Source organism: Ursus maritimus, unplaced genomic scaffold (assembly GCF_017311325.1).
Source record: "Ursus maritimus isolate PB19 unplaced genomic scaffold, ASM1731132v1 scaffold_7, whole genome shotgun sequence".
NCBI classification, from domain to species: Eukaryota; Metazoa; Chordata; class Mammalia; order Carnivora; family Ursidae; genus Ursus; species Ursus maritimus.
Genome location: NW_024426885.1, coordinates 48284889 through 48299253, shown reverse-complemented (window position 1 = coordinate 48299253; position 14365 = coordinate 48284889). Strand labels below are relative to the sequence as shown.

The 14365-nt window shown below is 54.5% G+C and overlaps 1 protein-coding gene across 2 annotated transcripts in view; it reads right to left on the bottom strand.

The window, feature by feature from the left end:
- Nucleotides 1-14365, bottom strand: part of DLG5 (discs large MAGUK scaffold protein 5) — a 62194-nt gene that overhangs the window by 24118 nt on the left and 23711 nt on the right. For both annotated transcript variants that reach the window (XM_040624444.1, XM_040624445.1), the window contains exons 8-18: nucleotides 13475-13607; nucleotides 12897-13024; nucleotides 12054-12229; nucleotides 11571-11674; nucleotides 8559-8651; nucleotides 7181-8182; nucleotides 6301-6424; nucleotides 5629-5773; nucleotides 4097-4209; nucleotides 3331-3420; nucleotides 2873-3023 (exon numbers count right to left, since the gene is read on the bottom strand). In XM_040624444.1, the coding sequence (XP_040480378.1) occupies nucleotides 2873-3023; nucleotides 3331-3420; nucleotides 4097-4209; nucleotides 5629-5773; nucleotides 6301-6424; nucleotides 7181-8182; nucleotides 8559-8651; nucleotides 11571-11674; nucleotides 12054-12229; nucleotides 12897-13024; nucleotides 13475-13607 (2259 nt within the window). The remainder of the gene's footprint in view (nucleotides 1-2872; nucleotides 3024-3330; nucleotides 3421-4096; nucleotides 4210-5628; nucleotides 5774-6300; nucleotides 6425-7180; nucleotides 8183-8558; nucleotides 8652-11570; nucleotides 11675-12053; nucleotides 12230-12896; nucleotides 13025-13474; nucleotides 13608-14365) is intronic.

Below are 14365 nucleotides of genomic sequence, written 5' to 3'. Positions count from 1 at the left end.
ATCTGCTGTGCCAAGGGCACGAGGGGGCTCGGGCAGGGGCCTCATGTCAGGCCAACCTCAGACTCCTTAGGGAGGAGAACCTGGGCCTGGCGGCCACGGGCAATCTCAGGAGGGATCTGTGGTGGTGGAGACATCTGGAAGGTGCAAAAAGTTAGGAGAGAGGGATGCTCTGAGAAGGATGATAGACGCCTGGAACCCAACAGACAGAAAGGCAGCCAGGTGACCCCGAGTCCCATGAGGACTGTGCCCTAAGCTCTTCCTCAACAAAATCACAGCCAAAGGCGAAGGAAGGAGCCAGCCAGAGTGCCAAGTCCTTGGGCTCCCCTCCAGAGCACGTAGGTGGGGACAGACATGGGTGAGGACAGACTCACGTGGTGACCGACAGCCAGGCCCCTGAGCCACCCCTCCCTCGCACCCAGAGGCACAGCAGTCTCTCAAGCTCTGAGGGCCTCCGGCTGGAATCCCACCACCCAGGGCCCAGGCCTCCGGCCCGGGCCTCTGAGATCAAAATCCTTTCTGACTTGTCCCTTCACCTCTCCCCTTCCCAAACTCACCTGTGCCACAGTGCCCTCCCCTGACCCTGTGGCTCAGACGCTTCAGTCCCTGGCCTGCAACCTCCAGGCTCGTCACACATCACAGTGCCAGGCAGTTCGGAGCTGTCGGAGCCGTTACCCAGCAGCCACCACCACCACCCTCATACCACCATCCAGCATCAGAGGACGGCACGGCAGGTGTGAGCCGAGCTCGGTCTGGTGTGGGGCTCCGACCCCCCACGGAAAACCCCTTCCTGTGTGCCACCTCCAAAACATACATCTACCTCAACGAAGCAGCAGGTACCTGATTCACGGTAAGAGTCCTACGAGCCCTTATGAGCGACATGAGTCGGGACTGACCACACGGACAGATGCAGGGGACTCACACCACACGAGCAGACAGCTGGGCCTAAGCCCATTTGTATGAATCTGTACGAACACGTGTGGCCACGCATACATGGAGGGGTTTCTAGGAAGGACCCTACCAAAATGGTAACGATGAGGTAACCAGGTGAGCGGACTTGAGGTGACCCTTACTTTCTAATCCCTGGAAGGTTCTAAATTTCTTATAACATGCACTACAGTTTTCTCAGAACAGTTAGGCTGTGTTAGGAAAGAGGTTTACAAAGCATACTCCACAATGTTACAAACCCCTTGGAATGAGAAATTATGAACAGAAAATGTAAATAATAAAACACGCCTTTAAACAATATATATATGCGCTTAACAAAAGGGGAACAGCAACTGAGGAGATTCTATGTGACTTTTCTTCTTTCTACTTTCCCCATCTGCCTAGTTTCGTCTTATGAGAAGTTACCCGACAACGTATGTCAAGATTGGGCGGAAGCAGCTGTTTTGCCTTCAGTGAGGTCACACACGTTCAATGACGCGCCTCTGACCAGATCGGAAGCCGCGTGAGGGCAGGAACGCGGACACCCTCCTCTCCCCAGAGCAGCTCCTGCTTCTCTGTGGGCTGTAGGAAGCTAACTATGGGATACCGGTGGGCAGGTGACAGGCTCTCTCTGCTTCTAAGGAACCCACCTGAGCTGGCGGAAGATCTTGCTGCTCGGCGACCTGAGCTGGGGTGAAATAGAACCACCCGCCCGCCCTGGGACGTGTGCAGCCTCGTGCTCCCGTGTGTACCACGTAGGTGAGACATTTCCGCAGGAACTGCACCTGCTTCCCCTACGGGCCCAGGGGCACTTCTGGGCTCCAGTTAATATTTGCTGGTCGTCCTGGGTACCTGTTAGGTTGTCTTACAAATTCAGATTTTTCAAGTCAAATCATTTCCTTAATGCAGAGCCCACCTTGCAGGGCTCCTTCCACGGCTCACAGAGATGAGGGCCCTCAGCATTTTGGATGTGGGTGGACACGAGTGGCTCTGTTCCTTTTAATGATTAAATAAAAGCAAGTCCAGTTGAATCAGATCTCCCGAAGACTTAAAATCTAGACAGGACCTCTTAACTATAAATATGATCTGGTAAATTCTACCCTGAAACAGAGGCGGGTGAGGGGTGCGGAGCTTGTGGGGGGAGTGAGGGACCCCTTAGAGGATGGGGGCCAACTGTCTGGACTAACACCAGCCTCAAGGTAACCTGCAATCTCAGCAGACTGGCCAGCATTTCAAAATGAACCAATAAATGGCTAAGCTATACTTTTACACTTTATATACATTTTTTTTCCGGTATGTTTTATTTCATAATAAAAAGCTTGGGAATGAGGGGGACAAGTGATGCAGCTGTGTTCTGGAGCCAAAAAGCAAAGAATAAGAATGAGCCCTGATTCTAAGGAAGGTAGGCCAGTCGCCAACCATGTGACCACAGACAGGTCACTCCAACTTTCTGGCCTCAGTTTCCTTATCTGTAAAAGAGAACCAACGATGATGATGACGATGACGATGCACGATGCTGACGGGGTCGCTGTGAGGATTTCATGACTTAGGACATGAAAGTGCTTCATCAGGGGCCAGGAAGCAGTGAATGGTGCCACCACACCATCACGGCCAGGTGGCCGCTGGCATCATCTGCCGCAGCTCAGCCCCTCCCGTGCACAGCCTGTGGAAGGAGCCCACCCCGCTCCTCACCTTGCCATCTGTGCGCACCCCACCTCCTGGCACCATGCACCCGCAGGGCTTCCTTGTGCAGGGCTGAGGCAGCACGCCAGAGAACGCTAGGTGACCTGAAGCAGAGCAGTCTCCCCCTGGGATCGACTCGGCTGGAACCCTCCAATGCACCTGCTGCTTCTCCGAACAAGCCCCCTCCCTCAACCAAGCCCTGGCCTGCTGGAGGGATGTGCCCCTCACTGCCGTGCCCACGGGACAGATGCCCAGGTGTGCTCACCTGTCCTTCCTCCATTCCCCGAGGGCCGCAGGGTTGACAGCAATTCTGGGCAACGTGGAGGCTGAGGTCTGGGACTGGCTACATGAGGACAGGGTGTCGATGTTCAGGGGCGACTGCGGAGGCGTGCTGCATTCCGAATGTGACAATGAACCTGTCGGGAGAGGTGCAAAGGAACCCGGGCTCTGCAATCCACATCTCTGCTCCCCCGTGGCCCAGACCAAGAGGGAGACACAACCTAGGTACGTGGCTCCACGCTGCGGCCACACCATATGGCCTCGAGTTCAGGCGCTGGGCTCCGCATGGCCTTTCTATCTAGCTCCACGCCACCAGGCTGAGGCTGGGCTCAACCAGCCTGCACGGACTGGCTGAGCGGAGGTGGTAGTTACACACCGCACCCAGACGCTGCACCATGGGGCCAGCGCGAGCTGGCAGGCAAGGATGGGAGTGTGAGTTCTCACCTCTGTCGGAGCCCACGACGGACCGGGGGTATCTTGGCGTTGACGGGATTTTAATGCGTTCTGCCTTGAACTGCAAGTTGCTCGAAGACCCTACGGTTCCACGAGGGGACAAAACTTCAGGCCTGGGATTAAACACCGCCCGCACTCCTTCGCGACCATGTCAGTAGTTAGGAAAGAGGCGCAGTCACGACAAATGCAAAGCGGGCCCTGCCACTTACCCCCAAGGGGGCCTAAGTGTGAACCAGTCAAGAAAAGCAGATACTCAATACCAGGTTCTGCGTAAACTGTGTGGGCCTGGGCTGTTCCAGAACAGGATCACACAAACCTCATGCCCAGCCCCCAAGTGACAGAGGGGACTGCTTGCCCCCACTCCCCGTGGCTGGAAGCGGTGCCGTCTGAGTCTCTTTGTGAGGTGACTGCTGCTCTCTACCTCTGGGTTGCATTTCCCCACGAGTGAACAGCAGTACAAACCCCCAGAATCACCGACAGGCTCAGGGACAGGGAGCGAGGCTCAGGGACAGGGAGCGAGGCTCGTGGGCCAAGGGGTCCCCGGGAACAGCTGCATGGCTGGCAGGGAAAGCCTAGGACACACAGAAGGCCGAAGGACATGGCTCCCAGTGCAGCATGGGGACACCCTCGGCACCGGGAGCAGAGAAGGGCCCTTGTGGGCAGGCCACCTGGAGGTCTAGCCGCAAGGATGCAGGTAGAGAGAGGGAAATAAGGCTAGTGCCCCACTATGGTGAGAAGGTTCTAGTGGCACCATTACCAAGGCGGGCGCTGGAGGGCAGAGAGTTGGACCCGTGGGAGGTTCTCATATCTGAGTAGTCGCTGCCAACCCTGTGGCTCAGATCCAGGCTCAGGCGTCCCTGGTGCTGGACGCTGCAAGAAAACCAGACAGGTGAGGTGTTCGGAAGACCAGGACTGGACATGGCCACTGGGGAGAAACAAGCAGCAGGCCTAGGCCAAGGCCTCCCGGAGCCCACAGAAGCCGCCTGCCGTTAGCTGGGGATAGTGCACTGCCATGCTCAGAGGCGGCATCAACGAGGGCCCTGCCCACCGAGAAAGGTCCTGCTGTGCCCACAGAGTGGCATACCTCCTTCAGCCCTGGACTGGGCCTCGGCTCACCGGGAGCAAGGGCTTCCACCACGAAAAACAGGCTCTGCACCCTGTCTGGGCCCAAAAAAGTGGAGCCTCTGATCCAGGATGGGTGGGAGAGGCTGGATGGGCATCAAGGACCTCAGACAGGGACTTGCACACCCCACTCAGGAGAGCTGCCTAGGATGCTGGAGGGCAAAGAGCCCAGGCCTCACCCACCTCAGGCAGACCTACGATTAGACCCAACGATGTCCTTTCCTGGCTGTGTAATGAGACTATGTCTCTTCCCCACCTAAAGCCTAGACTAGAAAAAAGTCCAAGCTCTGAATCATGGCTGCAGGCCCTACAGGATCTGTGCTCTCCTCCTGACTCACTGTAGCCGCTCAAGCTCCCCCACTCTGTCCCAAAGCCCAGCACACTGTTCCCAAGGGTCTGGGCTGTGGCCCCTATGGCCCTCCTTCCTGAGAACTCCACCCAGGTCTTGTGCAGCTGGCTTCTTCTCAGCCTCCTGAACTCAGTAGCATCCCCCTCCCCTCTTCCACAGGGCCCTCCCCTCCACCCAGGCTACTCTCCACCCTCTTCCAAGTCACAGCCTAGCTAGCCGCCCTGTGTGCGGTCTTCAGAGCGACTCAGCACCACTGGGTACCATTCCGTCTTTCCTCTGTCCGCCTCCCACACTGCAACAGAAACACCCCATGGAAAGCAGCTCAATGATTTAGCCCTCCACTGCGTATCCCCCTGGAACTAGAACAGTCCATGCCACGTAGTAGGTGCTCAATTAATACCTGCCAAACAACTCAGTGAATGAATGGGTGACCCTGAGCCTGTCCGTTCACCTTTTAAGGCTCAGTTTCATCCACGAAACAGAGACAACAACAGTCCTTCGCTCACGAGGTTGCTGTGACCGTTAAATGAGACAAGGTTTACAAAGGTCCCAGCACAGTGCCCGGCACATGAGCACTTAAGCACCAGCTGCCATCTCTCTCTCTCTCTTTAAATACCTCTTCAAGCTCCGTGCTGGCGAATGAAGAGAGCATCCTTAGCGTTCACTCTTCCTGGGGCCCCAGTGCTGCTCTAACCAGGCCCCTCCGGGCTAGGCAAGGACACTTCTCTGTTCGTGGGCCACTCTGTGCACCACTGCCTTTATGCGCACGTGGGCTTGGCCACCCAGGGTGCAGGGAGGTGCGGGGTGACTTCGCATACCTGGGATGCAAACCCTGGGGGCCGACCTCTCTGGGCACAGGCGGAGAGCTGCAAGGGCCGACCCTGTGGCTACGCACGGTGTAGATGGGGTTCCTCAGGATGGAGCTCACAGTGGTGCTCGGGGTCATACTCCGGGGCACGGTGCCTAGAAATGGGCTGGGTAAGAACAATCACCCCAAAGCACCCAGCCAGCCCCAGACAGACCTGTGGAAGATGGGAGAAGTCGCCTTATTGCTTCCTATTTCTCAGGCTGCTATGGGAAAAAAGGTGCCCTGAAAAGCTAAGAAATGTTCTGATATAAGACTGAACATCCTAGGGGCGCCTGGGTGGCGCAGGCGTTAAGCGTCTGCTTTCGGCTAAGGGCGTGATCCCGGCGTTCTGGGATCGAGCCCCACGTCAGGCTCTTCCGCTGGAAGCCTGCTTCTTCCTCTCCCCTCGCCCCCCGCTTGTGTTCCCTCTCTCGCTGGCTGTCTCTTTGTCAAATAAATAAATAAAATCTAAAAAAAAAAAAAAAAAAGACTGAACATCCTAGACAGGGTGGCCGTTGCTAGTTCTCTGAACCTCTGGGCTGAGGACACACAGTGGCACCTTGAATGACCACCCCCACTCTCCCTGGGAGCGGGCAGCCCTGCGAGCCCACCATGTACCCTCTTCCCCGCCTCAACGACTCACCCACAGATGCCCTGCCGGGGTAGAAAGGGGGGTTGCTGTGCCTGCTGGAGTGCCCTGGCGAGTACGGAGACCATTCCTGGAGCTCTGGGCAGAGTTCCCCGCTGGCCGGGCTGCACTTCTGCTCCTGCAGGACCCAAGACAAGAGACAGTGGCTGGAAATGGACATGCACAGGTGTCTGCAGGTCCGTTCCCGCAAGCACTAGCTCGCCCACTCGGACACATGATGTGATGTCGGGAGAGATCACTGCTCACTCATGTTGCCTTATGCACCTGGAAGGGAAGAACTTCCTTTGAAACTATTCTGCAAGAAAACCACACAGAAGACTGTTCTTGCAAGTAAACGAACTATGTGCAGGAGGTGGAAGGCATGAGTGCATCTGGCTCAAAACTTGCGTGGCTGGGGGAGGGTCTTCGTCTGCAGAGAGCCTCATGGATTTGTTCTTCAGCTCCCAGCAATTTCTCCCATCTAGAAACGACTACAGCACACACAGAAACAAGCCCCCACCTCCTGCTACCGGCTGACAGATTCACAGTTGCTATCTTGGCTCCCTGGACCCCTCCAGGCAGGTGCGCGTACTTGCTTTTGTCGTGTGAGTTCAAAAGCTTTTTGATAAAAAAGTAAACCAGACACCACACCCAAGAAAATGTTCCCGTCTTGGCATCATACGCCATTCACACACACAGCCCCCACATCACTTTCCCATCTCCTAAGGAGGGCCCCTTCCCACTGGCATCCACCGGCCACCCCACTCCCCTTTTCCTCGGGTAGGTGCTTAGAACGAAGGCAACAGAGCCAGTGCTAAGCACAAGGCTGGGGTCCCCAGCTCAGGGCCCCTCCCCACGCCTTTGCCCGCATCCCCACACCGAGGCTGAGCCCCACCTCCAGGAACGGAGCAGGAATCGTGACGGGAGCCAGCTTGGGCCGAGAGCTCGGAGCGGACTTCGGGCGACGGCGCTTCTGCCCCAGCTCGTCCATCTTCTGGGAGGTGAGGTCCCCGTCACAGGACTTCTTGGCAGGCAGGTAGGAGGAGTCCCCGTCCCCTTCAGGGTAGTAGCTGGAAGCAATACGGACCCTGCCCTTGCGAGGGGGTGAGATGTGCGCGGGTTCCCCGGGGTCCATGTCAGGGGGCAGTGCACTCGGGGGGCTGGTGGATGGGGAGCTGCCCACCAGAGTGGCCTCAGACTCGGAACTGGTTTCCAGTCTGTGCTGGAACTTAATGGAGTCGCTCCTCCTGGGAGGTTTTGGGGGCGTCAGAGGTCCCACCCTCTTGGAGGGCTGGGGGGAGTGAGCAGACCCAGTGCCGGGGAGCAGGTAGTCTATTTTGGGGGGAGTCTGGGGGCGTTTGAAAGTGTTAGGGTCGAAGATAGACTTTCTTTGCTTTGGCTTCTTATAAACAGAGAGCTTCTCGGGCCCTGCTGTGGAGCTGAGTACGGCCTTGGGCCAGGTCCCACCGCTGTTGGAGCCCTCAGGGTCTGCCTTATCCAGGGGGGCCTCTGCTGCCCCGCAGGGGCCCCCCTCAGTCTCGAAGGGCAGCAGTGGTCGCCGGCTGCGCACATCCACCAGCCCGTAGCCACGCTCCCCAGAGGTGTCCGAGCGGAAGGAGCTCAGGCTGCGCTCGGAGGCGCTGGGACAGGCCTGGGGGGAGACTGGGAAGGGTCCCCCAGGGAACGGCTTGTGCAGGAAGGAGCTGCTGCCCCCCGGGGGTCCCAGCCTGTCTGCGTAGAAGATGTCCGTCTGCGTGGAGTTATTGTGCTGCAACAAGCTCCGTTTATGCTGAGCCTGGACCTCGGGGCCGTGGGCTCGGGCGCTCAGCACCTTATCAGAGTCCTTGATGTTCTCAAAGATGTTCTGGCCGCTCCACGAGGAGCTCTGAGGGAACACCTATGTGGGGATTGCAGAGAGTGAGAGAGTGGGTAAGACCGCAGAACCAGGCGCTGCCCACGAGCGTTGTCCCTGTGGGGGGAGCAAGGGTCAGCACGGGCCACACACCCCCAACGTGTGCCCAACAGGTCTCTAAGATCACCTCATTATTCAGTTCAGATTCGAATGTATACCACTGTCCTCAAAATGTCCTTCATGTCTTGTTTTGTTAAAGCAGGATCCAGTCCGGGTTCACGCACACCCTGCACTTTGTAAATCACTCCCTTTTTTTCAAGGACTCCCAGCGACGGGGAGGAACAGCTCAGGTGTATGGAGCTGAGGCTTTGCCTGCCCCACAGCCGACGAGAGCAGAGCCGGTGCTGGGCGGGGCCCTTACCTTCAGGAGGGACAGGGTCAGGGAGTCCTGGCAGCTACGTAGTAGGGATTCACACTCATTCAGAGACTTGTTGTCCAGGGCAATGCCGTTGATCTAGGGCCAAACAGAGAGCCATCAGGCCCACCACCAGGTCAGGGTCTCTGCTTTCCGGGCGGTGGGCCTGGTTCTTCTAACGGGCCCAAGTCTGGAGCTGGCAAAGGAGAAAAAGCCCCTCCCCAGTAAGGTCTGAGAAATCCAGTTAAGCAGCTTCTGAGGCAAAGAAAACACAGCCTTAAAATCATGCTAGGGGCAGATGCTTGTCTGACTGGGACGAGAGCAGCAAGCATCCTGGGGGAACGGCCAGGCCCTGCTGCCGCCTGCCGCCGTGAGGCATGACTATGGCTCAGAACTCCCTCACGCACAGAACGGAACGCCTGCCCCTCGGGTCGGGAGACTAAAAATGAGATCATGGTGTGGAAGGCCTTTGTAAACTATAAAGTGTCAGGTGAGATGAGAAGGTATCATCCCTGTTCACAAAGATTCTCATAATCCCTTAGGCCTGAACCTCTGTCCACATTTCTCTCAGATATGTGCAATCTTTTAAACAAGCATATGTGCAACAGTGAATGGTCAGACTGGGATGCAGCCAGGCCGTGGAACGCTGCCCACCAACAAAAAGAACACGCTGATGGTGCCCCGACCACCTGGTGGGCCTCACGGCATCACTCTGGAGCAGCCGATCTCAAAGGGTCACACACTGTACGATTTGACTTAATGTTCTCGAGGTGACAAAATCATACAGATGGAGAGCAAACTAGCTGCCAAGGGTTATGGATGGGGAGGAGAGGAGGGCTGTGGATGCTGCTGTCAAGGGTAACACGAGGGCCATCTTCGTGCCCGCGGAACAGCTCTGTACCTTATGCTGTTGTTGTCACTTAAAACACGGTAATGAACAGACAATAAAATGACACGGACAATAAAATGACACGGAATGACACACGCACAGGTCCATTATGAACCGCCTGGTTTGGGTATTAGTCACATAAATGTTAACCGTCAGGGGAAACTGCAGGAAGGGTACAGAGGACCTCACCGTACTTCCTTCACCACCTTATCTATTTTTCAGTATTATTTACTTAATGTCATAACTGAGTTATTTCTCTATTTCAAAAATCAAAAGTTAAAAAAAATTATTTTGGGGTGATGGATTCATCTGGTTGTTTTTTTCTTTACAACGTTTCCACATCTTAAAATGTTTTCACAATGGCCATGTTGCTTTCAAATTCTGGCATCCCCCAAAATCTGAAAAACAGTGGCAAAGATGAGAAGCAATGAGCTCCCACACCCCTGCAGGTAGGATCAAAAAAGCCACGACCTCTGACCACACCAGGAGAGACCATGTCCAATGTTAAATACTGATGCCCTCGGATCCCGCAATCCGGCGCCCGGGGAATTCACCCCGTGGCACACTCCCGTGGGTCCCCGTGGACAGATGTAGCAGCGGCCTTGCAGCCCTACTTGTAAAAGCAAAGATGTCCTGACTGTCCATCGGGGGGACTGGTTAATGGCTTGAGCTGCTGCCGCTAAGGAGTAATCAGCTAATAAATTACTGACATGACCCAGGCAGATCTAACGATGTGAATGCGAAAGAACCTTCAGGGCAGGCTGCGGGAAACAAGAAAGGAGGTCAGCAGCTCAGTATATTATGATCCCATCTGGGGGAGAGGGAGGGGAAAGGGGGAGATACAAATGTTTTTGAGTATTTCGGGGGGGGGGGACCAGAATAAATTGTTAAGGGTCGTTGCCGTTGGGGTGGGAACTGGCAGATGGGCAGTCTAGAACCAGAGCAAGAGTTACTGTCCTGTGTGCCTTCTGTACAACTGGGATTTTGTGTGTGTGCTGGGGAAAAGTGTGTGACTTCCATTTTAACAAGTCCGTTAGAAATACTAAATGAGGCTCTGTAATCTCACAGTGTTTGAGGCATTTGGTCACCAGGGATGCCATTCGGTGTCCCCCAAAGGGCTGTGCACACAGGTGAAGTCCACGGCAGGGCCGTCTGCGGTGGCGGACACTGAAAACAATGTATCTGTCCACAAGGGGGCGTGCTTTCAACTACAGATAACCAAACTTCAGAACCCCCTGAGGTAGATAAAAATAATGAGGGTCAATTTGGAAAGCTATCCATGATGTGGAACAGCAGGATGATCCCACTATTGTATCTTAAAAAGCAAACAAAGCCCAGAAAACCTTATCTGTGTAGACAGATTTGTATGAGCATCCATGGTCTGGCTGGGAGCACATCTTACAACTGGGGGCAGAGATTTTTCTCCAGGGGCAGGATTAAAGGGAAGAGAGGGGACTACCACTTTACACATTTTTGTATTGCTTGAGTATTTTATGACACATAAGTCTTACTCTGGTGATTAAAAAAGAAATTCAAAAATAAATGGATATAATATTTAATAAAAAAGATTTTTTAGAAAATCACATACAAAAAAATATCAATCAATCACATACAGATATCTTCTTTTTAAAACTGAAATAAATAGGGGCACCTGGGTGGCTCAACCGGGTAAGCGTCTGACTGTTGGTTTCAGCTCAGGTCGTGAACTCAGGGTCGTGAGACCAAGACCACGCTCAGTGGGGAGTCGGCTTGAGATGCTCTCCTTCTGCCCCTCCCGCCACGAGCGCACGCTTTCTCGCTCTCGCTCTCTCTTAAATAGGTAAATCTTTTTAAAAAAACTGATGTAAATATATAGTCACATGTGGGATAAAGGCTGTAGAGAAACAGATTTCGAATGTTCATAAAGGTTATCTATGAGGTGGTAGCAGTAAGAGGGATTATTTCCTTCCCAAACCTTCCCTGTATTTCCTGATTTCTACTAAAATAGAAACACACTAACAGAAAAAAAATGTTTGTTCACATTAGAGAACAAGGCGAACGTGAAAATTCTGTTGGTTACTTTGTTGTTCAACCTCCCAGATGTCATCTAACTGTCCACGTGGGGCAGACAGCCCCGGTCCTAGGCTTACCGCCACAATCCTGTCTCCCACAGCCAGGGACCCCTCCTTGGCGGCCGGGCTTCCAGGCACCACAGCGGCAGCATACACTCCGTTCTCCAGGCTGATGCCGCTGTCTGCAAAAACCAAGAAGGGCAGACACAGGCAGTCCCAGTTAACGCCTACTCCGGTCACACGGCCCTCTGGTTGCCCCACCTCGTCTCTGTGAGATAAACTTATGAAGGGAATGTTCGCAGACTGCAACCTGTCCATCCCAACACCCAGGCCAGGTCGGAACCCCCAGGGGCTCTGTCGCCGCTGCTCTGGTGAATCAAACACTCAGGGACCAGCAAGACCCGGACCCAGAGGGCCCCCTGCCGGGGAAACACACACACTGCATTTAAGTAGCATCGGTGCCTCTGGAACCACACACCCAAAAACGCACACAGCCCCTCTGCTCCAGAGAGGGGGACCCTGCCATGCGAGGCGCCCCGCCCACTTCTGCAGGCCCACTACCTTTGTGTCCACTCAGGTTGATGTGCAGGGGTGTGATCACCTTCCCACCCAGGGACTTCCTCCGCCGCACAACCATGTTGATGGCCCCCTCCCCGTTGAGGAGGGCCTTGATGGCCTGCTTCTTGTCCTTGTTGATGAGGTCCACATCGTTGATTCTCAGCAGCCAGTCATTGACCCTGAGGAGGGGTACAGCCAGGTCAGTGCCCTCACAGGCCTTAGGACCGGGGGGCAGGTCTCACTGCTCCAGTCTGGGGAGACGAGGGCCAGAAAGTGGGTGCCCCACATACACACTCAGACAGATTTCCTCTTCAGGACGGTCGAATGGCTACACTCACAGAGGCTGGAGCCAGACTACCCGGGTGCAAATCCTGGTTCTACCACTTACTAGCAGTGTGGCCTACCTCCTCCGGCCCTCAGTGTCCTCATCTGTAAGATGGGGGCAAGAGCAGTACAGTACCTACCTCGTAGGATTATAAAGATTAATGAATTGATTATTCAAAGTGCTTAACCCAGTACTTAGCAAAAGTACTTTATTATCGCTACTCTTTCATGGAATGGGTGTGCAGTGAACACCCTACACTCTTGCACAAACCACACCTGAGCCCTTTCCTACCTAGAGAAGTGAAGGGCAGCACCTGGGGCCTGAGGAATGAGACTCGCAGGCGCCCGTGAATCACAGTCTCCTTTAAGAACAATGTTAGCAGCTGAGCCTGCAAGCCTGAGACTGCTAGGCCCCCAGACCCCGGGGTGCGCTCATTTAACTGCCACCTGGCTCCCTGGGTCCTTCACAATGGGTCGGAGGGGCCCCCTTCCCTCCAGAGCCTGGGCCTCCTCAACTCTTACCGTAAGCGGCCATCAGCAATGCTTCCTTTGTCCACTTTAGTGACAAATATTCCACAGTCCCCAGGCAAACAAGGTTCATTCACACCTTCTGCCATATCGAACCCAAGTGCTTTCAAGTCAATATCCTCCTGTCAAAAGAGCAGCAGCCACACACTTTACATGGCAGTGATTAGAAACATGTCACTCTTAAACCCCAAGCCACTGGCTCCACTGCGAGCACTGGCCCTTCACCACGCCGCACCGGGCACACAGTCCCCAGGATGAAGCCCAGGAGCAGCTGCTGTCGGCCCCTTTCAGCCGCTGCAGACACACATCCCTGTGGAAGGGCTCTGCTCTGCCCTCTGCCTTCCGCACATTGTGCCAGCACCTGCCGCTGGGGAGGCCATGGGGACTGACCTGCCAGAAGCCAGCATGGACAACTGCAGGGAAAGGATGCATGCACCCCGGGAAGAAAAGCCGCATCCCCCAAACTGACAGCCATGAAACTGGGGAACCCCACAAGGGGGCCATCCTCTCCCACCCCGTCCGAAGAGACCCAGTCAGGACAGCGGGGGAGAAAGGACAGTAAGGCAGCTCACCGTCTCCCTTTCGAACTCCACAACTTCCGTTTCCCACTCCATGGAATCTGTGTCGATGGCCGAGTCATGGGAGCTGTGGGCCATCAGCTGCCGGAACCGGGCCTCCTTCTCCAACTGGGACTCCATCTGCTCCCTAGGAACAGAGAGAGCCATGGCGATGGTCCCCTGGGAGGCAAAGGTCACCATGAAAGCTAAATGGGGCTCCTTTCGCTCTTGGACTTGATGCCAGTTTTCCAATAAATCTGAAGCAGCATGCCACACAGGGCTTCTTGGGTATCAGTGGGCTTTCAAAGGGGTTTTTCAAAAAAGACCCAAATTCGTCCCAAATTTAACCAGAAGTTTAATGCAATTCCTCGGGAAATGCCAGCAAGACTTTTTGTGGCTACAGACAAGACTATCCTAAAAATGCAGAGGGAAAGAAAGGGAAGGAACTAGAAGAGCTAAAAACAATTCTAAAAATGAAAAACTAAGGGGGAGGAATCACTCTACTCAATTTGAAGACTTTTTCTATAGCTTCACTAATCCAAGACTGTGTGGAACTGCCAGGAAGACAGACACAGAGATCACTGGGACAGAATGAAGAGTCCAGAAATACCCCACAAAGTACAAGAGGTACAAAAGTACTTCGGCCGAGGAAGGACAGCATTCAACCAGTGGTGGCGGAGCACCTGCACGCCCACGGCAAAAGAACCGAACCCCAACCCAGACACCATGACTCACATAAAAATTAACTCAAAATGTATCACAGGTTGAAATGTAAAAGGTCAAGCTGTAACATATTTAAAGGGAAAGTACAGGAAAAAAATCGTTGAGATGTAGTGTTAAGGTTAAGGGCTCCTAGACACCATACAATCCATTAAAAATTAAAAAATCAGTAAGTTGGACTTGACC